The following is a 23,484-nucleotide window of genomic DNA, read 5'->3' as shown; positions in this document are numbered from 1 at the left end:
CTATATTTTTTTTCTTTGTGAAAATCTTCCCATCAACACTATTGAGATTGCAGGCTCTTGATAGGCATATCTGGAAGGTACTGATCCTTGAATCCAGTGACTCACTTGTGGAGCCATATTGAATTAAATTCCATTTTCTCCACTACTGAAATAGAAAACTTTGGAAAGAGATTGAAAGATATCCTTGAGTCTTCAAGTGCCCGACAAACTTGATTCTGGATGAAGGGCTATCCTGTTTCATCCAGGATAGAGCGAATTTTCTTCATAGAAGCCAGTGTGAGGCTATGTTTTGGATTTGGGATGAGAAAATGTTGATAACATGCTGATGTTTTCAGTTGTTGCTAAGTAGTCAAGGACTGTCCAGCTTCTTGTGCTGGCCTGCTAGCAAGAAGGCTGGGAGTGCCCAGGAAGCTGGGAGGGGACACAGCCAGGACAGCTGACCCAGGCTGGCCAAAGAGCTATTCCATACCATATGGCATCATGCTCAGTATATAAAGCTGGGACAAAGAAGGAGGAAGGGGTGGAGGAACATTTGGACTTACAGCGTCTGTCTTCCCAAAAAAAACATTACATGTGATGGAGCCCTGCTTCCCTGAGAAGTGGCTTGCGTGTGTGGCTTTTGCTTTCCTATTAAACTGACTTTATCTCAAACCATGAGTTTTCTCACTTTTACTCTTCTGATTCTCTCCCCCGTCCCACCGTGGGGGAGTGAAGTGAATGGCTGCGTGGGGCTTAGTTGCCGGCTGGGGCTAAAGAGGAAAATCATCGGTAGAGTAAGGCAGGGATCTGAACATACAGCATTCAACACAATCTGTTAGAGGTGATGAGTAAGGTAACTAAGTTTGCTAACATTACGGAGTTATTACTCTACAGTATTGGAGTTGAAGACTGGCTATGAGAGCGTATGATAAGATACTTTCCGTGTTCCATGGTAGCCATAAAGCAAATAAAATATCAGCAATTATTAGAGAGGAAATAGATAAGAAAGCATACTAAGCCAAAATTTTTCCCCATTTTAAAAAATGCACCATTTTAAAATAAATGTGGGAGAAGAGGAGGGGAACTGGCAAAACTCCAGAGAGAGGCAAAAGCACGATGGGAAGTGCAGAACAACTTCTACATGAGAAATGACTAGCTACACTAGGACTCAAACTGGTAAAAGCAGAGGGGTAGGATAGAGAACCCTATAAAAGCCTACAAGTTAGCAGGAGCTAGGGAAGTATCACTCCATGCCTGTCCTGTTCTCATATTTTTAGCCAAGCACCCACTGTTGGTCACGGTAAGCAACAATACTGGGCTGCACCTACCTCGGTCTGACCACACATAACCACTCCGTGTTGGTCTGGGTGCTCTGCGGAAGCCACTGCTACCAATGGGTAGCAGTGAAAAAATGTCTTCACCCTCTTGTACCACGTCCTTCAATAGATGAGGTTCTGAAACTAACTAGAGGACAAAGTGTTTTGCTCGAGTTTTTCTTCTGATAGGTATTCATTTGGGGATTCTCCATCTTGTCCGTTTTAATAACCAAACCACAAGGAGGCTGACAAAAATCTTCGTGATAGTCACTTATAAGCCTGTTTAGAATAGCTATATTCTCTCCCTTGTGCAGCAGATAATGATTAGACTTTTTTCAGTTTTATGATGGCAATGTTAGACTGAGAGCAAGAAGAAGTAACAATATAGATGCTAATTCTGTGCAGGAAAGGCTGATCATGAGAAGCAAACAGGACCAGGAGAAAGAGACAGTCTCAGTACTCAGAGCTGTTAAATGTCACTGTCAAAGTTTTTAATCATAAAATTCACTTTACACATGGACTTTCATTTTGCTACATCTAAGCTATGTAGCCAATGAGCTCTGGTTGCATCTTTAAGAGCCCAGGGGACTATCACCCAATCGAAAACCATTTATATGAAGAGGCTTAGAATATTTTGCCACGTAGCTTGTTTTGGGGAAGAGGAAAAAAAAAAGGGGGGGGGAGGGAAGAGACCAGCAGCACCCTGGTAATAGTTGTACCAATACAATATTACAACAAAACATTTAGTAACATGGGAGATTTCTATTCTCATTATAATAGCAGTAAGAAAACCAGAACAGAACTCCTTCCTCCCCACAGTATTTGAAAAACAATCATTTAGACCCTTTTAAAGTAAACTAAAATGGACAATTGCCCATAACATTACTCTAAAACTTTAGACTACTTAGAGCAATGAACTTGACTTCATACATAGCAAATATCCTGCAAAACCTGGGGGAAAGACATGCAACATAATTCCCCACAGATGGCAAGCTTTAGTTTAAATTAAGCATTTTAACAGACTCACTCAATCACTTAAAGGTAAATGGTAATTTTGCAGTTCACGGCAGCAATCTGACAGTTTTAGACAAATTCCTGTTCTATAACTCTGCACTTACCCCTTGTTCATCCAGCTTCATAAGCTGTTCTGTGACTTTCGGAGTGTTGAAGGCCAGCCTTAGACAATGGATATTCAGCTCAGGAACCACATACTCCAGCACTTCTTTTAGGGGAAGTCCCCTGGCTGTGCAATGCTTTGCAGTTGAAGGGATAGCATCTTCCAGCACAGAGCCTCTTAATGTCATAAGCTAAGCATACAGAACAAAAATAGCTTATATATTGAATTATGCACTGAGAAAAGGTTGATTAGCAACAGCAGCGGAGCAAAGCGTGCTATTTTTCCAATTCTCAATAGAGATGGAGGACATTAAGCAACTTATGTTGTGTGAAACAGACACTGATACACAAGAAGTCAGTCACTCTGATAACAGTAGTCAGAATATTTCAAATGATTCAACAGATTTCAGTTTTACAGGAAACTAATACTTGGAAAAGATCAGTAATAGTATTTCTAGCAGAGCATTTCAAAGTGTAAAAGTACTCTTCTCAGGTCTACACAGTCTCACATATAAAAGTGGAGGAAGTAATTTTCCTCCTCTTTGCTTGCTTCTAGCTAATATAGCTCCCCTAAGTTTCTCAAGCTTTAACCGAATGAAACAACCTTCCTAGTTTCCTCTGTATTGGATGTTATGGAATAACTCAATCACTGATACACTTCCTTGTGTTCTGTGTAGTATAAACAAGCGGCATGACTTTTGTCAGGAGATTCCTGGATTATAGGTATGTAAAGGAGACAGAAAACTATTATCAATGCTGAAAATTTATAATTTTCATATACCACTTGGTTTTGCCTGCTCACTTCTAGCATTTTTTACTATCATTCCTGAACTGCTTACCTCACTGGTTCTGAATATGATCCGGTAGTTGTATTGAGGTCCATTTTCTTTGATTTCCTCTGGCTTCTCTCTTCTTATACTCACAGCTACTGGACCCAGGTTCTCATCTGCCCCAAAATAGTTCCAGTGTTCTTGCATAAAAAAAAAAAAAGTTAGAACACACAAATAAAAGTCTGTCTTACTTCTTACAGTTCAACTATATTTTCATGTTTAGTTGTTATACTGGAAATAAATTTCCAGCTCCACTACAGTCAGTAAGAACATGTCTTCAGTGGTACCAGGATTTCATTCTCATGCCTCAGGTCTCTAATGAGCTCTGTTTATACACGAAGGCTGAAATTCAACATTGCATCTCTGCTTGAACAGGCTACACCTCTTACATTGACTCTTACATCAAAAACTGCTTTGTTCACATTGAGGTAAATATGTACAACCAATTTTCCACCCGCCCCCCTTAAAAACAAGGAATCCAAATGCACCAGAGTGGGAAACTCGCCACTCCATGTTAAAATGGGAGCAGCAAACAATTGTACTTGGCAAAGGATGCAACTTATTTTTTTATGAAAAAAGCAAAAAAGTAGTCAAACAAGTTACTAAGTTATAGAATGGGAAAAACTGATGAAGCTGAAAAAGAAGTTAAAGACTTGTTCATAGAAAAAAAAAATCAAAGCATAGTACCATAGAAAAATAGAATAAAACGCAAGAAACAACGTGACTAGTATAAATATTTAACAGTGAAGTTACCCTGAGACTACATTTAAAGTGCTAAGAGTTAAGTCTAAAACTAGCCTTGTGGGGAAGGTGGCAGAGAGGAGAATACAGGGCTAGAGAAATTGCTCACTAGCTGAACAGCAGATTATTTGAGATACATTTTTATATTTGTTTAATTATACACATGTAAAGCCAAGCTTTACAGGAAAAATATTAGAGAATTGCATTTACAAAAATTAAAGCTCAAACAATGTAAGAGATCAGTGCTGAAGGCTCTTCTATTGAGCCTTCTGAGCATTATGTACTATCTTAATTGATATCAGAGGTACATCACCATGAATGCAGCAACATATAAACAAAGTTGCACATATCTCAAGTGACAACTGAATTTAAACATGTAGTGAAAATTTAAGAGAAACTGTCAAAAAAATAGAAGTCAAGCATTGTACAAGAAAAATAAGTCCTATGTCATCGTCTTTCATATGCTGCATATATGAATTAATTTATACATGCACAAAAATAGAAAGTTAGAGCTATCTCAAAGTTCAACAATTCAAAGACGAAATGTGAAATTCCATGGAATGAACTGCCCTGAAAGGAATCATAACCACACTTACTGAACTACTAACACAGATCATTTGTTGTTCTTAAAACAACCAGAACTTTAAAACAAGAACTTTAAAGATGCAGTTCATGATGATGATATTAAAATATTTTATATTTATCTCTATAGCAGAATAGCTCATATTAGACTGCTCTTAAAGACATGAAAAATAGATATTGAAAAATACTCCATCCAAAGTGAATGGCAGTCATTTTTCCAATCAATAATCACTTGTGGTGTTAAAAATTTGAGTGCCTCATTTTTTTTTTCCTGTTTCTTTCTAAAATTATGTTTACTGGTTCTTGCTATACTTTCCTCAAACATACAAAATGTTTTTTGAGTAGGTGCTTTCTCCTTATGAACTTACATGTGCCCTGGAGTTACACCGTTGTCTTCACACAGCTCTCCAGCCCTTTAAGCCCTTGGGGACTGTATTCTACTCCCCAGTACCTGGTATTTTATTACCCTTCCCTCAGTGTTTTCCATTTAAGATTTCAGAGCATGCAAGACATAAAAGAAACATGCATGCAGCGTTATAAAGCTTGGTTTCTACCAAATTCCTCTGCAAGTCATCTAAAACCAATACTCTGCACAGAGGTAATTAAGATTCAAAATTCTTTTAATATCTTGTGGAATATCCTGTAAATATTGGCGTAAGTTTTGGGTGACTGAATTAGTCATGAGTGGGGAAATTATGAATAAATTAGACCATCCACATAAGCCTAATTAAATCTTTATACCACTCCACTGGTATGAACCCTGTAAATTCCACAGAGATCTTCTGTTGTTTAAAAACCCAAAGCCTCTTATTAGCACCCTCGCTCTTCTTCTTCCTCCATTAAGTGACTTGCTTTTTTCAGGATATTTATAGCTCACCAAACAGTTTATGACATAGATGGTCTATGCAGAAGCAGCACAGTCACTGAGAACGTGAGATCAATTTTCTATCAGCATATTATACAGTTTCCAAAACCCGAGATAGCTTGGCCATCTCCAGGCGAAACTGCTTAGTGACTTAAAAACACTGATGTACCTTTGCTTATAGAATAGAACATTTTAAAGAACAAGGATATGCTGGTAATACATACTAGAAAGGTCCAAAAATTGTATTAGTTTTCTGTACTGATAACTGCACAGATGATAAAATTTGTATATCTTTTAACCAGTCTGGCCTGCAACTCAGATATAGAGTTTTCTCAAGAGAAATTATTCTACATCTTGAAAACACGTTTAGGAAGGCTGGTAAGAGGAACGTTTGAAGCTGCATGAAAATAAACATACAATTCTGTATCATTTGATTAAGCTTTTTATCTAGCTCCTATTTATTTGGAAAAATGCCCAAAGAAATGTGGAATTTTATATTTCTCTGCTAATGAGAAATGTCTTTTATCCTCTTTCCCTTCACTCTACACTGGGCAGTTGTCTTTCTTGCTCTCCTATGCATCTCCTCAGTCCTCTCTTCTATCCATGTTGTCCTCTCCTCTACTCACATTTACTACAGGGTTGTTCATTTTTTACCTTTGTCCTTATCCTCTTTCTCCTCCTGTACCACACCTCTGTATTCATTCTGCAAGCTACAGTATATACCCCTTTATCACACTACTTTTCCCTATGGTACATATTTTCTTGCATCTCCATCTGATTTTGCACTACAGCCTGAATTTCCTCGCATCCAACCGTTTTCTCTTTCCTGTAGCAGGAAAAGCAGTAGCAGAATTTAAGTGCACAAAGCTTAATATCCAATCTAAAAGTACTTAATTAGGGCTTTTATTGTAAAAAACAAGGGCTACTTCACAACTATAATTCAAGAATTTTATGCCAAACTTGAATAGCACAGAAGACAGCTTTTTCCTCCTCCCCAGAGAACATCACTGAAAGCAACACTCCTCAAGCTTGACATTGTTTCATTTAAACTACTGTCAAAAAATTAATTAGAAGACATTCAGGAGACTACTAGCAACAGCCATAAATTAATTTATAAATCCATGCCAAAAAGAAATAATTGCTAGTACCTGGTCATTAAAACAGATTACACATACTTGTAAAAATAGTTAAATATTTATCATGTAATTCAAAAAACGCTTCCAGTGAAAGAATCTAAGTGAAAATACTAATTTTCCTGGCAGATATTTACAAGTTCCCCTTACAAATGAAATCTAAGTAAATGCACTTGATTTTGAGCGAGAAGGTTCTTCTGTGCTTTTATCTTATTTACCTTTGGATAACATGTTCAATTGATGTATTTTGTATAATCAGACTAGAAGTAAAAACCCCAAACATTTTGCTTCAGAATGAAACTCTGTGTCAAGCATTTCCCTCTAATCCTACCACAGCATTTACAGTGCTGGAAAACTCTGCCCAGCAGTTCCCTGAAAACAAGAGGACAGCATTTTTAGAGCTCAGTCCTATAATGTCTTCAGACTGTTGCTCATGACCAGAATGTTAGCAGTGAATTTTCTGTAAGTCTAGCCTCATACTTGAAAGGTACCAATTTGGGGGTAGAATATGAAGCAATTTAACACATTAAGAGCAAAGTTGTCTTTTTTTTTTTATTGGCTGCCAACACTTAAAGGAAAGCTGACCAACAGCTCATTCGTGATAAATCCAGCTCAGGAAACTATTTACTTGTCAGTCAAGTCTTTCATTCTAAGCCAGTAACTCAAATTTGTCCTAAATGGCAATGATGGTAGTGACCACTGCCTGATGATGACGGAAGCTACACAGATGCTCTTGGTTCTTTCTGTTCTGCAATTCCCAGACAGAACTGGAGGGACAGAGAGAACAGACTGCTCCTCCAGAGCGATATGCTTTCTTTTCTAAGCAGCACTTAGACAAGCTGATGGAAACAAGTTTTTCCAGCCCTATGGTTTTATTATTGATAATAAATAAGTCTAATATAAAGTTATAGATAGGCTAATACGCATGGTTCTCCTTGAAAAATACTTTATTGCTAATTAACCTGCTACCTAAATGTACAAACATTTAAAAGACTTCATCCAGAATACATACACAAAGTTTTTACCCATGTATGGGAAAAAAAAATCAAGTCTCAATGATAAGTTATGGCCAGACATTCAGAATTTCCAAGTAGAAAACTGAAAACATTATGATACTATCCAAGTTTGCAGTTTGCACGTGTCTTAAATACTGTGCCCTGATCTCAACTGCAAAAGGTTCAGAGAAGGGCAACAAAACATGATTGAAGGGAATAATATGGTTGAGGTTTATAAAAGAACACATAGCAAGGAAAGGTGAGAAAACCAAGCTTTTTCACCTAGCAGTGAGACTGTTTCATCTGATGACCCTGGTTTCCATTGTGGAAGCCAGTAGACAACGCCAGTAAAAATTGGCTCTCTATGACCAATGTAGTCAAGCTGCAGAACTCCTTGATGCTGCAGGAGTACTGTGAAGGCTAACAATTTATTGAGGGTAACAGACACCTGGATAAATGCTTGGAAGATAAGTCCAAAGACTACTAAATACACATGATACTACCACCAGGTTAAAAAGTCCATTATCTACACATGTCCACAGGCTGGCAAAATACACCGGGAAAGCATTGCTATGCCTTTGCCCTATTCTTACTCTTCCTTCACTATCTGTTGCTGGCCTTTGCCAGAAGATAGGACTAGAAGGTTTGAGTGGACCTAAGATGACTCTTCTGTTCTCTGGGAACTGTAATTTTAAGTCCAGAAGCAGTGAGTTCACGGGGTTTGCTTCTCTCTTTCTCTCTCTCTTTTAAATAAAAGGAAACATTGTGGTCAATATTACAAAATGAATTGTGGGGGGCATAAAGTTATGTATTTAAGAACCTCACTTTCTCACAGAAAAAGACAGTTTTTCCTTACATTTTCGTAAGAAGGCCTGAACAACTTGTTCCTCCTTTCTGGCAAAAAATGTACTTTTTATCAAAACTGAAGTTCATCAACTGTCTTAACATGTATTTTCATATAAGATTAATTGCCAGGTTTTATACTCATCACAATCATTGAACAAACAAAAATGTTAGAATGCTCTGCACAGAAAAAATAGGCCAGAAAGTAGCCCCAAAATGACTAATAGGTAGCTTCTTGAGATATTCCCTTCCCTCTCCTGGCCCTGACATTTGGTGCCACTATAGAAAATAAAAAAACCCTCAAAAAAGTCCAACCTGTTTTCCTTCTGATTAATTCTAAAATGACCATGTTTAGAGAGAAAAATCTTTTACTTCAATAATCACAGATATTTTTTTTTAATTTTGCCCAGTACCAGCACACTTTGAACCATTTTTATTGTTATTAATGTTCTCATTTGTGTATTTCAGCCAGTATTCTGATTTCACTCCAGAGGGTCCAGATTACAAAGTTGCCCTTGGACACAACCAAGCAGCAAGAGCTGAAAGCACATATACATTACGGCACAAGTGAGAAGGCACACTGACACTGAACTGAAGCCAGCCTTACTCTGCCCAGTTACCTAGTATATCTATATGAACTGCAAACCCCTCCAATAAAGAGGCATCTCAAAAGAAGGGACTCCATCAGATTAAGAAACAGATGCCAGAAGAGACCCGCTTATCTTGATTCAAACAGGTCAGAAACTGTCTTTTCAGGCACTGAAGGGAAAGTGCCACGCAAAAAACCATGACTGCCATGTGAAATTCAAAAAACAACCAACTACCTTTAACAGTTTTTCCCATATACAGCTATCCATTTTGTTCAAAGCTTAATCTTATTTCAAGGTCAAATTTGTGCAACTTTCACAAATTTGTTCTTGTGCTGGCTCCCTCCGCTTTTATTTTAGCACTAGCATTACCACGTATCTCAGTGCTTATAAATGTCTAGACTTAAGACTTCTAACTACAAGTCCCCCTTTCAAATACACCTTGTGAAATACACCTTTAAATAGTCACCTTGCAAATAAACCTTTTGCAATACAAAAGTAGCATTCATCTCCTGTAGGTATAAACATCTCCATGTGATTCAACTGTGTTTGAGCCTTCCGGAGTGAATTGAGGGACGTAAGACTGCAGTTCGTATCATCTCACAAGGTTCATTTCTCTCCACCGAGTACACCGGGAGTCTGCACAGTTAGCTCAGCTATCAAGTAGAGGAGCTGAACCCAACCTTCGTAACTACAGTTGCAAAGTTCTTTTCCCAATATCTGTACCGTTTTTCTACCCTCCACAAAACTGTCTCTACCAGTATTTTCACATTTAGAAGTCTGGACACCAGGCCAGAATGTTATTTATCAATAGTTTTACCACTGCTCTGTAAAGGGTCAAATAATACATTTCACCTTGGTATTTCCTTTACATACAAATGCTCATCCATTTGTGTTAATACAAGACTTATTCACAAATGTCACATGCAAATATTTTACACTAACTAGATTAAGATATTTTAATTAATTTGGACCATGTTAGTAATACTCCAGCTCACTGATACCTCCCCCGTACACTGCTAAAATTTGAGATGCATCTATCATCCACGTAACAATGCCTGTAAAGAATGAGCTATTACTTCCGTATAATTACAGATTTCAGTCAAGTCACCATCAGCATCTCACCAAATTACCTTGGAGAAATTAAAATGGACTATATCAATGCAATGGCTTTCATTCTTTTTCGTTTTTACTAAGACACAAAAGATTAATAGTGTGGGGTTTTTTTTGTGACAAAGACCTACTTTTCATTAAAACATGCTGACTGGCATAATTAATAATTTTTAACTGGCAGTTCTTTGTTGATGTAGTCCCAAATTACCTGCTTTGGTATTTCAAGTTGGCATGAAAACAAACAAAAGGATTACAATTCTCTGGGTCATTGCTTTTTATTCTTTACAAGATCTAGGATTGCTTCAGTAGTTACCCAATTCTGTGAAATTCCCCTGGTTTGAGATCTTAAAAGTTATTGATGCTGAATAAGAATTCTTTGCTTCATACTTTTAAGACTATAAAATTACCCAAGGCCTGCTGACTTGACTAGCTGATCCCACTGAAGCTGTGCTTTGTCACTGTCTCTTCCATTCATAACACCCAACCTCCTCTTCAAACAAGGAAGTTTCTGCATCATTACTTGCATCATGTTACAAAAACTTTCAGTTGTAAACTGACTTCATTAATTTTTTTTCCTACTATACTGCTTTAAGTTTTATCACTATCCCGTCCCTTTCAGATTAGTCTAAGGTTTGCTTGGGGAAAGACAATGATACACTGGGTGGCCAGCAAAATGTGTTTGGTACTTGCAGAACTGTGGGGTTTGGGCTTATCTGAGGAGGCTTCTGAAGTACGCCTCTTTTCAGAAAAAAAATCTCTGGTAGGAACAATGCCCCCTGGTTCATGCCTGCTGGACTGAACATGAGCACAGTGAATTTAAAACCCAGTTTTAGGGCTCTAGGGAAAAAAAAAATAAATAATCACAGCTGCTTCTCTCCCTCCAAACCCACTCCATACACTTTTGTATCTGGTTGTCCCTCAACACCACCCTTAGGACTAGGTTATGTCGATTTTATCTAATTCATCTTAATTATGACTAGAGAGAAATTGAGATGTAATGGTGACTGGCACTGTAGTAGCATGAGGGTGTGGTTTCCCTTAAGGATTTAAGGCAAATAAACTGCTGTTGCCTAAGGGCCAAAATCCCACTCACACCTCTTTCCCCTTTTGCTGTTCACTCTCACTGCTCAGGTAGACTTTGGCACTTCTCTGACTGCAAGGAAAGCTGATTTGACTCACTAGAACAGGAGAAATAACCAGGCAATAAAAAGCAAACTTACTGTGATGGCAAGATTCCTGCTTGGTTAGTAAACTGAACAGGCTCACCAAGTTTTCGGAAAACAAGAGAAGTGGTACAAGGAAGGTGGAGGAATAAAGTCTTCCCTTTTTAGTGTTGAATTGCTGTTAAATTAGGTCAGCTGTAACACGAAATGGCACCTTTAGTTGCCGATTGCAAAACTCACCAGACTGATACGGAATCAAGTTGTTCCGGAGGGAGACAGATAGGAATGGTCTCTAATCTCAGGCTCTTCCCTCCAAACATACCTCACCCCATATTGCGCATCTGGCTTACTGTTCTCAGGAAACAGTATTTTTCCTCACTCCTTTCAGTACTCTCAAAAACCATGCAAAGGCTACCTCTCAGCTCTAGAAAAACTGCAGAAAGAGGAGACTATGGAAAGCGTGACGAGAGCCACCCAACCAAGGGACAGTGCAGGGAAGAAGAGGCGACAGATGGACACATTTCAAGACAAGGGACAAGTGGGAGATGAGATTATTAGCTGTAACACACAGTTAACTAAGTTGAAGGTTTTCTGAACTGACCATCCACTTATTTTAACCAGGCATCCCTGTTGCTTTTAACCTGCAGGAAACAAGCAAGCTCTTTTGAGCTGCTTCCACTAGAGATGAAACCCCATCCTGATCATTGGTAGCTAAGGAACAAGCATTCTTCAGGTCAGTCATTAGACCAATTCTATCCATCAGGAAATACCACAGCAAGGCACACAACCCTGCAGACAGAACTCCCTTCAACTTTAAAGGACTTTGGTCTGCACTCCTTTTTGATCATTTTCAGAATCAGGAAGAACAGACAGCGAGATCTGCATCTCATGCTGCCAGCATCATTTTGGTGATGGGGGTACTTAGGTAATGTTTGGGTTTTGCTTCTTTCTATAGGTCAGAAAGCTTTGATCTGATTTTGTTTTTCCTGCATACCTCCAATGGAAATTATAATCCTTGGTTTCAGTAGAACCATGGGATAAGAGAATTGTACTCTTTTTTCAGATACATTGTCATCATTGTAACATATGTGTGTGTGTGTATATATAATTATGTATATACAGTGACAGTTTCCTTCTGCAGAATCTGACAAATTAGAATCTTCTTTCTAGAATGATGGCTATAATGAAAATAGTGAGGAAGACAGATTTTTGTCTTTATATGATATTACTGACTTTAAATAAATTTAAAAAACACCACATTTTGAAATGGATGATCAAGATAGTAAAATGTCCAAAGATTATTGTAAATGCTAACTTTCCAAGCTGCACATTCCATTAAATCCTCAGTACCTCAAGTCTTGACATGGAGGGAAGAAAGTTCTCATATCTTAGGATATTATTTCCTTTATTAATCTTTCAAGTGCCAAAACCTGCCCGCTCCCACAGATGCCAAATCTGTGTTTCAAGACATTTATAATTTGTAGTTGTTGCCAACTGTTATGTATATCAGTATCATCAATTTTTTTTTACTCCAACACTGTGAAAGACTATTAGACATAGCATGTACTGATCGGTAAAATATACCATGTTTAAGCACTGACGATTAAAAAAAAAGTATATAATATTTGCCAATACTATTATATATCAGCTGAATTTTGTATGTTGGTAAAACAAGAAATCAAAAGTAGGAGAAATAAAATTTACCTACCTTTCTGATAGAAGAATTTTCGATAATAATATGCACCAAGGTCTACATGTTCAACGATGTATCTTTTCACTCTGTCCAGATGTAAAATCAGATTCTCCTTGGGAACTTCCAGAACCGCCACTCCAGCATTCGTGCAATGAGAACTCAGAGTCGACTCAAACGAGGCACTTTCACATCCACTGAAGGAACCTGAATTAGATTTGGAAAGGCTAATCTTCCTCTCCCCTTCCCCACCAATCTCATTACGAAAATAAGGACAACTCATCACAAGTTCATTGCTTTTATCATCCCCCTGGTCCATATTGAGACTTCCTTTTGAATTCAGGTCTTCAGTGCTGCCCATTGGGGAATTGAAACTTGCAGAATGGGACAATGGTCCAGAGACAAGTGATGCTACAGCAGCCGCAGATGCACCTGTTGTCGTGTTCCTTCTTTTAATAACATTATGCCTGTTGATTGCCGCTTCATTTAAATCAAATAAAATACTCTGTACATCGTAATGAGCAAAACACTTTGGGCAAGTCCAAGGCTTGATGCTATCTTCTGACCTGTTATCTTCAAGATCTGAAGACTTCCCAAGCTCCCCTTCACCTTTGGCATTGCGCAGCTTACGAAAAATGGATGAATCTCCTGTCTCTGATTTTGAGCGTCTCTTGAGTGGTTTCTCCCTTTCCTTGAAGAGCCTCAGGTTTTCCCTTTGAGTAATAGGTCCATCTATCACATCTAGAGAGAATCCTGAACCCTTGCTTCCACTGGCAATCAGGAGTTCACTGAGCTTAGTTGTGGCTGGGCTTCTCTGATCAGACTTTTCATCTTTATAGCCCTTCAATAAGTCAAAAAAACTTTCCCCTGAAGTTCCCTGCTTATCTATGGAAGAGGTACTGCCATACTCCCTGTGCAGAGATGGTCCAGATTTAAAAGTGGGTGAAATACATTCATCAAAACTATCCACATCAAGCTCACTTATGGTAATGTCGCTGTTGCTGCGCTGCCTTATTCTGCGAAGAGCCTTCCTTGGGGAACTGGGATAGCCATCAGGTGTAAGAAACCTGGAGTCTAGATTCTCAGATTGTCTGGTTTTGCTTTTAAGTGTGCTCTGGATGCTCTTCAACATGACAGAATCACTAGCATTCAGGTTAACGGAGCTTCCCTGACTCCCAGGACTGCTTTTAGAAGACATGCTGTCAAGGCAACTTGATGTTTCAATATCTTGACTAGATCTGCTTGTTTCCTTGATGTTCTCCTTCCTTGGGGGCCAATCAGCAATCCTTGCCCTGACCCCCATTTTAGGGACTCCAGGAGTAGAGGTGACATGATGGGAACTTTCATTGCGAGGAGGTCCAACAGGTGCCATGACTGCAGATCCTAAGCTGCCATTCTGTGACCTAAAGCGCCTCATGTAAAAGTCATCCGAGTGGACTTTTGAGGTGCCATCTGTTCCAACTGATACACCAGTGGCAACAGCCCTTTCGGTCTGGGACCGCTTCAAGCTGGTCATGATCTTTCAGTATGTTCGAACTTAGTAAGTTCCAAGAGAAAACACAGTCATTTCTGCTTTTTAAAGGAACAGTTCTCTTTTGGAGAATAGTCTCCAAAATATACAATGGTCGCATGAGATCTCAATCATGAACATTTAAGGACACAGTTAAATGCAGGATGTCTAGAAAATTCAGATATTCAGCAAGTTTTGATAAGCAAAAACTTCCTTTAACTTCTGCATTTTAAGAAGTAGCTATGCCTCAGTACATTCAAATTGTTTTAACATCACTCGCGCTCCAAAATGTCAGAGTTGTAATCCAATCGCTTATGCTTCTTTTAAAGCCTAGAACAGAGAAAAAGGAAGATAAAAGCATTAATCATTTAATGTACAACTTTTTTCATAACTGAAATGATCAAAATAATTATTACACAGAAGTGATGTTTCTAACAAACATGCTTTTAAATCTCATTGATCATCATCTCAAAAATGCAGAGTTGTGTTATATGGTGGCGAAGAGTTTTCTAGGTAATGTTGGTATGCCCTCTGAAAAAAATACTTCTAACATTTGGATTCCCCACTTAAATACAATTTTTTCCTTGTGAACTGATTAGTGATACTTTCTAGTTGGGGTAGCGCACAGTTTTACAAGGCACAAGTAGAGAGCTAATCTCCTCAGCTGAAGGACACATGCAGCATACGTTTCCTGTACAAACTATAGAAGAGACAGATCAGGAGTCCAAATTTTGTTCATAAATGCTTTAAAGAATTTACCATTTACAAGTCATACATCCTTGGTTGCAGTTAGGTATTAACAATGCCTATTCAACTTTTCCATTAATGTAAATAATTATGATATGCTAACAAAAAAAAAGGAAGGAAGCTAATTAGCAAAAAGATTACAAAATTGTCATAGAGAGAATGGCTGTCAATGAAATTTATTCTGTGTTTTGCACAGCCTTATTTGCAGATTAGCCAGATAGTCCAGAAAGCATGTATTACCTCTGCCCAGATGTCACAACATATAAATAGACTAAAGCTAAACAAAACCACATACTTTTAAATAACTTGATATGAAAAGTTCAATTTTTTTCCCTGGCTAATAAAATATTGTCTGCCACAGCTCCTGTATAATCCAACTTTACAAAAACATGGAAACTAAATGCTTTCCCACACCTCATCAGTACCAAAGTGATTGCAAAGCATTTAGTATACATATATACACACAAACATATATATCCATATGTGTGTGTGTGTATATACACACACACACACATATATATCCCTTTGAGGAGATAAAAAAAATCCACAAATATATCCTTGCTGGTAGGAGACAAAAGCATGAGATTGTCAAGATAAAGTCTTGCATTACTGCGTACATCCTTTAACACAAAGGAGTTAATAAGTTTCAAAGGCTGAACCAATTACACAAAATATGACCTTTAAATATTTGCCAAGTGTGTGCAGGGAGGTGCTGCTGAACCAGCAACGCGTTGACAATACAGTATTGTCTACCGATCAAGGCTTCCTGATGCTTTCAGGGCAACTAGTATTTTCTGCAGTCTCCTCTCAAAACTACGGAGTACTTTGCTCCACGCTGATTAAATATCAAGCCAGGGCACTTTCTGCCTGCAAAGGTGGCATGTTTTAACTTTATTTGCCACAGATAGCACCTCTTTGAAATAGCTGCTATTTATATAAAGCTGAACACATCAGGAATACTTAAAATGCAAGCTGACTGCATCACCCATAACAAGAACGGTGCAAGTGAGCTAGGCACAGCCATTTAGATAAGCGCAGTTACTTTCCTTGTAATTCTGCTACAAGAATACTGCTGAAACAATAGTTTTTTCTACCTCCATAATTAGAGTAACTTTAGAAAGGCAGTCTGTCCATGCAGCTGTTGCAAAACTAGTGAATTTTCAGCTGTAAATTTTTACAAATTTCAAACACTCTCCAGTCGAAGAACTGATCAAGCAGGTGAAACAACTTCGTGCACAGATTAGATCGAGGAAGGAAAAACGCAAACATTGTGCGTCACCGCACAACCTTATGTTCTGTCTATGCTTTTCAACAGTGCCATAGCAAATATCTTTTATGCAATGAGCTCTATGAAATGGGAACACTGCCTAGTCCTTTCTAAAGTGCAACCTATACAGGCAGATTATAGGCAGAATGAAAAGAAAACAGAAAGAAAACTGAGAAGGATTTAGGGCAGGAGGTCGACAGGCTAAGAGAGATAGTCAAGCTGAGCGTGGAACACAAAACAGGCAGAATTACAAGTGTCCACTACCACAGGCTCCTCTTCGTAGCCTGAAACAAAATCCAACATTTCTGTCCCTCATCACTTCCCTTCCACCACTGATATCTCTGAAAGCAAAGTATACATCTCCTCCCCCTCAAGTGGTGGTCCTTACAGAAAGATAACTTACTAGTACAAGTTTCTCATTAACTTAAGGGCAGAAGTTCACCCAACAGCTCGAAAAATTCCCAAGTTTGATATTAACCATATAAGCATCCAAACGCTACCAGTTGCCCCCACCCCTCAGATTATTTTTTCTTCCTTTAAAAATTTCAAGGAAAACAATCCTAAATAATTAAGGAGATACATGTGTATATATATATAATCATGTATGAAAAAATACAACTAGAATGTCTATGGACCCTATTCTTGACCTGTTGTATGTATGGTGCAGTCATTAGTTACACGACCACACAGTACATTTTCCAAAGGAAATACTTTCTCTGTTCCTGACTCAGCATTAAGGATGTCTCACTCTGAGGACCAGCTGTTTCATGCTCTGCAGGTTTTTGCAACTGTCCTACTTCATCTGCTGCAGCAGCTGGAATACAGGCAATAAATGACTAAGGTAATAGTTAATATCATAGTTTGAAGAACTGAACTGCACCCCTGCCTGTGTCTATCTTTATATGAATTAAATCACTTAAGTAAAATCTTTTGGAGACTGTAACTACCTGTCTGTGGTTGTTTCCCTAAACCTTCCTGTCCTGGTGTCTAAGTTGAGACCTAACAGTCTGATCTCAAAGGTTCGATTAGCTCCAATCAAAACAAAACCAAAACATTAAATTTGGTAATGTTAAAAACTCCTAAAGCATAGGTCCTGGGTACACTGGTCATCAGATTTAATGGAAAAGGAACAATAAGAGCAATCTGTACTTTTAACATTTTCTCATATTCATTACTTGCAAAACATGATGGCATCAAAGACAGGGTGAATCACACTTGATGTAAATGACCATCAGTTACCAATAACCAGATATTATGAACTGGAAAACATGCAGAAAGTTAAATATTAAGTAGCGGAATTGCTAACACAAAATATGTAATCTATTAAAATTAGTTACAACTGGAAGATAGGTGGCATGGTACCTACTTCTAAAGACAAGAACCATAACTGAAGAGTAACAATTCCTGTGTTGTTACTATTTCAATATAGAAGAAAATATAATTCAAGGTAGAGCTGTGAATATCTATGCAAACAGAATACGGTGAGGACAAACTAGCATAACCAAGAAAACACATGCTTCTCCAAGTCATCTGAACTTAGTGAGGCGGCCAACAAAATACTCGGATGGATGTCTACCTATAAAAAGTTGTAAACGAAAACCATGTGCAAAAACTACAAAAAGTAGTACATGAAAATTTAGTACTGACTGTATCAATTGAAAACCAGTTAAGAGAACAAGCTTGGAAAACCAATGATCCACTCATCAGATTGCATGCAATAACTAGTAAAGCAGTCCAAGGATCTGTTCAAAATGGGTGTCAAATCCTTAGGACAAAGTTTATTCTTTGCTTTTTACCAGCACCAGAGGACTTTGTGGCGCAACTCAAAACGAGCTGAACACAAATCTGTTTTCATTCTTTCCCTTTCTATTTATATCCCTTTCATCACCTTGCTCCTTCCTCCAAAACTGGGGTTCCAGCTGTAGGGCAAAGGACCATTCCGATAAAATTTAAAAGGTCCTTGGTAGATGAATCCCAAGATTCAGTCACTCACATGCAGTCCTACGTCACTCCCAAAAGGCAGGTAAATCAAGAGATCTTGATTTCTTAATCCCCATGACTGAAGTTAACACACCAGGAAAATAAAGACCTACCAGTCAAGATTTCATCTACAGGCCTTTGGATTACAAAGAAGCAAATAGAAGCAGTTGATTAAGAAATGTCTCGCTCAAATCAGCTCAGGGTAGTAAAAAAACCCCTCAACTACAGCACACTAATCAGCTTCTATCTTGGATTCAAGCAGCCAAATAAGATAATTCAGTATCTACTTGTTCATTCACTCAATGAATGGAAAAAAGGAGATCAAGCCCAATGCATCAATTCAGAGATCTTCTATCACTTTTTCCTTTCCTCCCAGTTTATCTGGGATCATGCTCTTTTTCCTTACAAAGTAGTGATTTTACCCACAACTGAGTCCTACTTGAAAAGATTTAATAACTACTCTGTTATCTGCTGGGAACATGCTGGAACTTCAGATTGTAGGATCATGGATGCTAATGATCCTAATACTCTGCTGTTGAAAGAGATTGGAGGCACCAAATCATTTATGATTTATAATGTTCTAGAGGAAAAACTTCATACTTCACCATCAGCCCTCATTAAAAAGTGGCATTTTATAATTAAAAATTTGGGAATGAGGGAACCTGTTTTCAAATTCCAGAAAAAGTCTCACTTTTGTGAAGCCTCCATATCGCTCTCCTCCCATCCCAAACAATAAAATATAATAGAGGGTAGTAAATGCAGCACATTAACCAGGGATATTTTAAAGTACTGAAAACTGTAGGATAAAGAGCTGAGAACAACATTTTGCAGCATGTAGTTTTTAAAAACATAGATGAAATAATCTCTATTCCTCAGAGCTTACAGAAATTTAGCCAACTTAGGAAATGCAGTGCGACACACACACACGTTACTAGCAGTAACAACTGGCATCACCATAAAACCTGAAAACTAGCAGCTCCTCTGAAACCAGAAAAATGAGAACAATGAAAAATATTTTATATATGAGAGCTTATCTATTTTTGTCACAAATTCTTACCTGAATTTTAACACAGATCAAATTCCAGGGTGGGAGGAATATTAATTTATCAGCCAATTAAGTTATTATATGTACAAAACAATGTCTAATTTAATAAAATTAATTCCTCAGAGGAGAAAAAACTCAATTTAATTTTTAGAAATACTTGGCTTTATGTGGTTACCTATTATTAACTTTATCCTTTTCTTCCCAGGATTACTTTCATCATTATAACTGAAAGAAAGTTAAAAGGTTCATCTTTCAGAGGAAGTTTTCATCAGCTGAAAGGCTATTTGAAGTATAGTGTTCGGTGTTTTACTAGCTTCTCGGTTTTATTTTTGTTACACTTAGAGGGACGGCTGTTTTGGGTTAGCTGAACTTGTGACTATTATCAGCTCTGCATAGGATGAAAAATAGATTCCTCTACCTTTCCCCCCGTCCCACCTCCCCAATTTATGTTATCTATGAAATGTGCCACTGATCTATATGTCAACCAGTCTGTTTTTGCCTTTTTCTCTGAATATTTCCTTCATCAACTGAGTGCCATCTGTTGCCATATACACAATGATCACCTGCACTGACCTACTGAGATTTAATAGAGCTTTATTTTTAACGTCATTCTCTGCTGAAGTAGCTCACACTAAAACATATGAACTTGGGCAAGGTTACAGTGATTTTAAGATGTAATAGTAATTACCGTGAATTACTACCATCAGTTTCTGCACTCTTGCAGTATGCCTTTCTACGGGCAAACATAAGCTTGCTCTGCCACACAGTGAAACAACTGGAGGGTGTGCGGTCACCAGAGAAGGGTGCCGAGGTTGAGCTCACACGCTGTGACACTTGGCAGAATTTGCTCCCTCACGTTTCGAGCCCTGATAACCATGGCCATAAACCGTCGGTCTGCTCAGAGGACACCAAACCAGCTGGCCTCCCTGTGCAGGAGGCCATGAAGTCACACTCAACAATCATGCTTGCTTGCAGTCAGTGGTAAAATGTTCATGACTTAACAGGATGGTAAACAAAGCATAACAAAAGCTATCAAATTGAGATACGTACAGGAACACAGGGGACAGTAATCCCCTACCTGTGCATTTCAGCACATTTTGCTCCACTATGATCTCACTCATTACTCCCCATGTAAACATTACCGTATCTCAAGGCAGAATTGTCTCCTCTGTTTTCACATCAATTTTGTAACCATTAATCAAGACAAGGATATCAAAATACTCAAGTGCACAAGTAACTGTTGATGAAGCAAAACCTTTAAAACTCCTTTTAACTGATACAGAGAGGGAGAGCACGAAAAGGCACTGCACGTGGTCATAGCCACTTCAACACTTGTGTTCCATTTTGGTGCTAGTGTCATTAATTTTGTTAATTAAAGGCAGAATCCCTCTCCTGGAAACTAACTTACAGGATCTGAAAACAAGATGCTGACAAGTCTTACTGTATGCTACACTGTATTCTATTCCTGGAATGAGATTGTTAACAGCCATGTTTATTTTTGATAGCAGCAATTGCTCTCTAGGAAGTGACTCTAAACCAGTGTCAAAACACAAGAGCAAAGTAGTCCAGCTCCCAGATACCATCTCTAAAGAAAGTAAATTTTTAGCAACTACAAAAGAGAGTTACACTTACACACTCTCCACCTCTTTCTTTAAAAAAAGAAAAAAAAAAAAAAAAGAGATGTTTCTCATCTGTGTTTCTTTTTCAGTTTCTAGCTGTTGATATATTGCATCCCCGGGTGATGGTTCCAGAAACAGACAGACTGCTCTCTCTGGCATGTGGACTCTCACAAAAGTTACTTATCTGCAAAGTGCCTGAGGTAATCAATGACTAACTTCTGACACCGAGAGACTGACCTATGAACAGTCACAAACCAAAACCAAACACACAGAAAACCAGACCAAAAAACAAACCCCAAAGGAAATGGGCTGATACTTGCTGGTACGGGTACAGTTCAGCGTAATTGCTGTACGTTTCAGTAAGCACCACGGACGTGCTTTCCTGAGGTTTGCATCCTTGCTCGTACTTCCATAGCAGAAGGGCTTGTGTGACACCCTCCTCCAGTCCGGCCACAAGTTTGTTTCCAGCATCACTTCGGCACCCGTACAAAGACAGAGCTCAGCCCACAGTCTCTGCGCTGCATCCCGGCCACGTTCCTGCTGGCCACACTGGGCACGCCAGTGCTGGCAGTCATCACCACGTCTCATGACATCCCACAAACATCAGAGTTGAGTAAGAGACCTCAGTTTGGAAGAGGGGAAAGATGGTGTTTAACCTACTAGCTCTAAACTTCCAGTTGCTTCCAAGTAGTCTGCAGTGCAACTCAAAGCTAATTTTTTTGTATTATTTTATAATTTTTTTAAATTTTTTTTTATCACAGGTGTTAGACCGTGTCCCTAATTTGATAACAGGATTATTAAAGAAAAAAAAAAATCATTTGGTTAGTGTTTAAAAATTTTTTCCCAACACAGTTTTATTCCTTTGCTCTGTCACTGCAGCTGCTTCTCCCTAAACTCATGATTTGGCAAAAGAATCACAAGGAGCTGTTCTGCCATCTTCATGAACATCATCCAGCTCCCAGACCTCCACAGAGTACCATTTCTCCACAGGTTGATCAATCACAGAGTCATGTGCTTAAGGGAGGAACAAAAGCAGCTTTTCAGATGCGAAAGTTAAATTTTACCTAAAATTAATCGGCTTTATTTCCAACAACCCCCATATTAACCATCTAAAGAACATTTCATGTTTGCACACGTTCCTGAACATGCTCCTGCAACTACTGCTCCTGCTTTAAAGGTACTGCTGCAGCACTGGGGAGGAGGACTAGGAAAATCCAGTGATGGTCTCCCTACCTGAGGTGTTCCCAATTCCTGCATCACCACCACTCATTCACCTGTGCCCCAGGCCTCCTCAGCAGCCAGCCACACCCTGTCTTTTCACCCTAAGCCCCGCAGTTGGCATTCTCCACCATCACCTTCCACGATCCCTCCTTCTCAACCCAGGGACTCTTCTGCCACGCAGCCTGTTTGGCCGCGGTCCCCAGCGGAGTAGAACAAACATTGTTGGATTTGTTTGCTCTCTCAACAAAAGCTGCTCAAAAGACAGCTGAGCATCTCATCAAGCAAAAAATCATTTTTTCAAGCTTCAGATAACTCATAGGTGCTCAGTGAAGTTGCTTCCTTATCTACTGACCTGAAAATACAACGTAGATCATTACTCGAGCCTACTATGGTTCCTGCATATTCGAAAAACCAACAGAAAGCAACTGGAAGAGATAAAATCAAGCATTATGTTTGTAAAGTGAAAACCAAGTTCAAGCTACTGCTGAAATACAGTATTTTGAAAGTACGCAACTAAAAAAGGGGCTCCTCTCCCCCCATATAAGCTATTAAGAAAAACGTTCATTGGTCTATCTAAACGGTATTCTTTTATAATAGCGCACACGTTTGAAGTATTTTCCCCTAAAAACGGTGTTTGGCTTTTGTGTGTGGGTGTATAACCATGTATATTTTTGTATACATACAGCTACGTATATTTCCACACAAGATGTTAATGCTGTCTCTCAAAAGCAAGTCTGAGAATACTTGACAGAAGTAAATAAATATAAGCAAATGTTGTAACTAATCCTCATGTCATTTAAACAATAGTTCCCACAACTACTAATGGTTTACATGCTTAATGAATCTGCATTCACTACCGTTATATGAAGAAAAGCAAACAAATTTACATGTAACACCACCAAATTTTCATTGTACGTTTCTACAGGAAATTCTGAATTACAGAACCTAATAACCTGGGATAGGCTCCACAACAGAAATGTGTTAGGTGTTCAGATTATTCAAACTTTGGTCAAGTAGAGGCAGCATAAAAATAATGATATTGAAAATCATAGTCCAGGCTATAAAGTCATACAAGGGCTACAGAGAGTAAGAGAGAGATCCTTTCAACAGTTGTTCACATGTTCCAACAGATAAGGAAGCAT

The 23,484-nt window shown here is 38.5% G+C and overlaps 1 protein-coding gene across 1 annotated transcript in view; it reads right to left on the bottom strand.

Annotated features, from left to right (window-relative positions):
* Positions 1 to 14,469, bottom strand: part of SIPA1L1 (signal induced proliferation associated 1 like 1) — a gene marked incomplete at both ends in the record, with an annotated part of 76,609 nt that extends 62,140 nt beyond the window's left edge. Inside the window, 3 exons of the mRNA XM_082000512.1 lie at positions 2,414 to 2,602; positions 3,251 to 3,381; positions 12,972 to 14,469. Of these exons, the coding sequence (XP_081856638.1) occupies positions 2,414 to 2,602; positions 3,251 to 3,381; positions 12,972 to 14,469 (1,818 nt within the window). The remainder of the gene's footprint in view (positions 1 to 2,413; positions 2,603 to 3,250; positions 3,382 to 12,971) is intronic.
* Positions 14,470 to 23,484: the final 9,015 nt, after the last annotated feature.

This window comes from Phaethon aethereus (assembly GCF_964289735.1).
Source record: "Phaethon aethereus genome assembly, chromosome: 5".
Lineage (NCBI taxonomy): Eukaryota > Metazoa > Chordata > Aves > Phaethontiformes > Phaethontidae > Phaethon > Phaethon aethereus.
The sequence above is the reverse complement of the archived record's forward strand: the minus strand, read 5'-3'. Positions and strand labels throughout refer to the sequence as shown.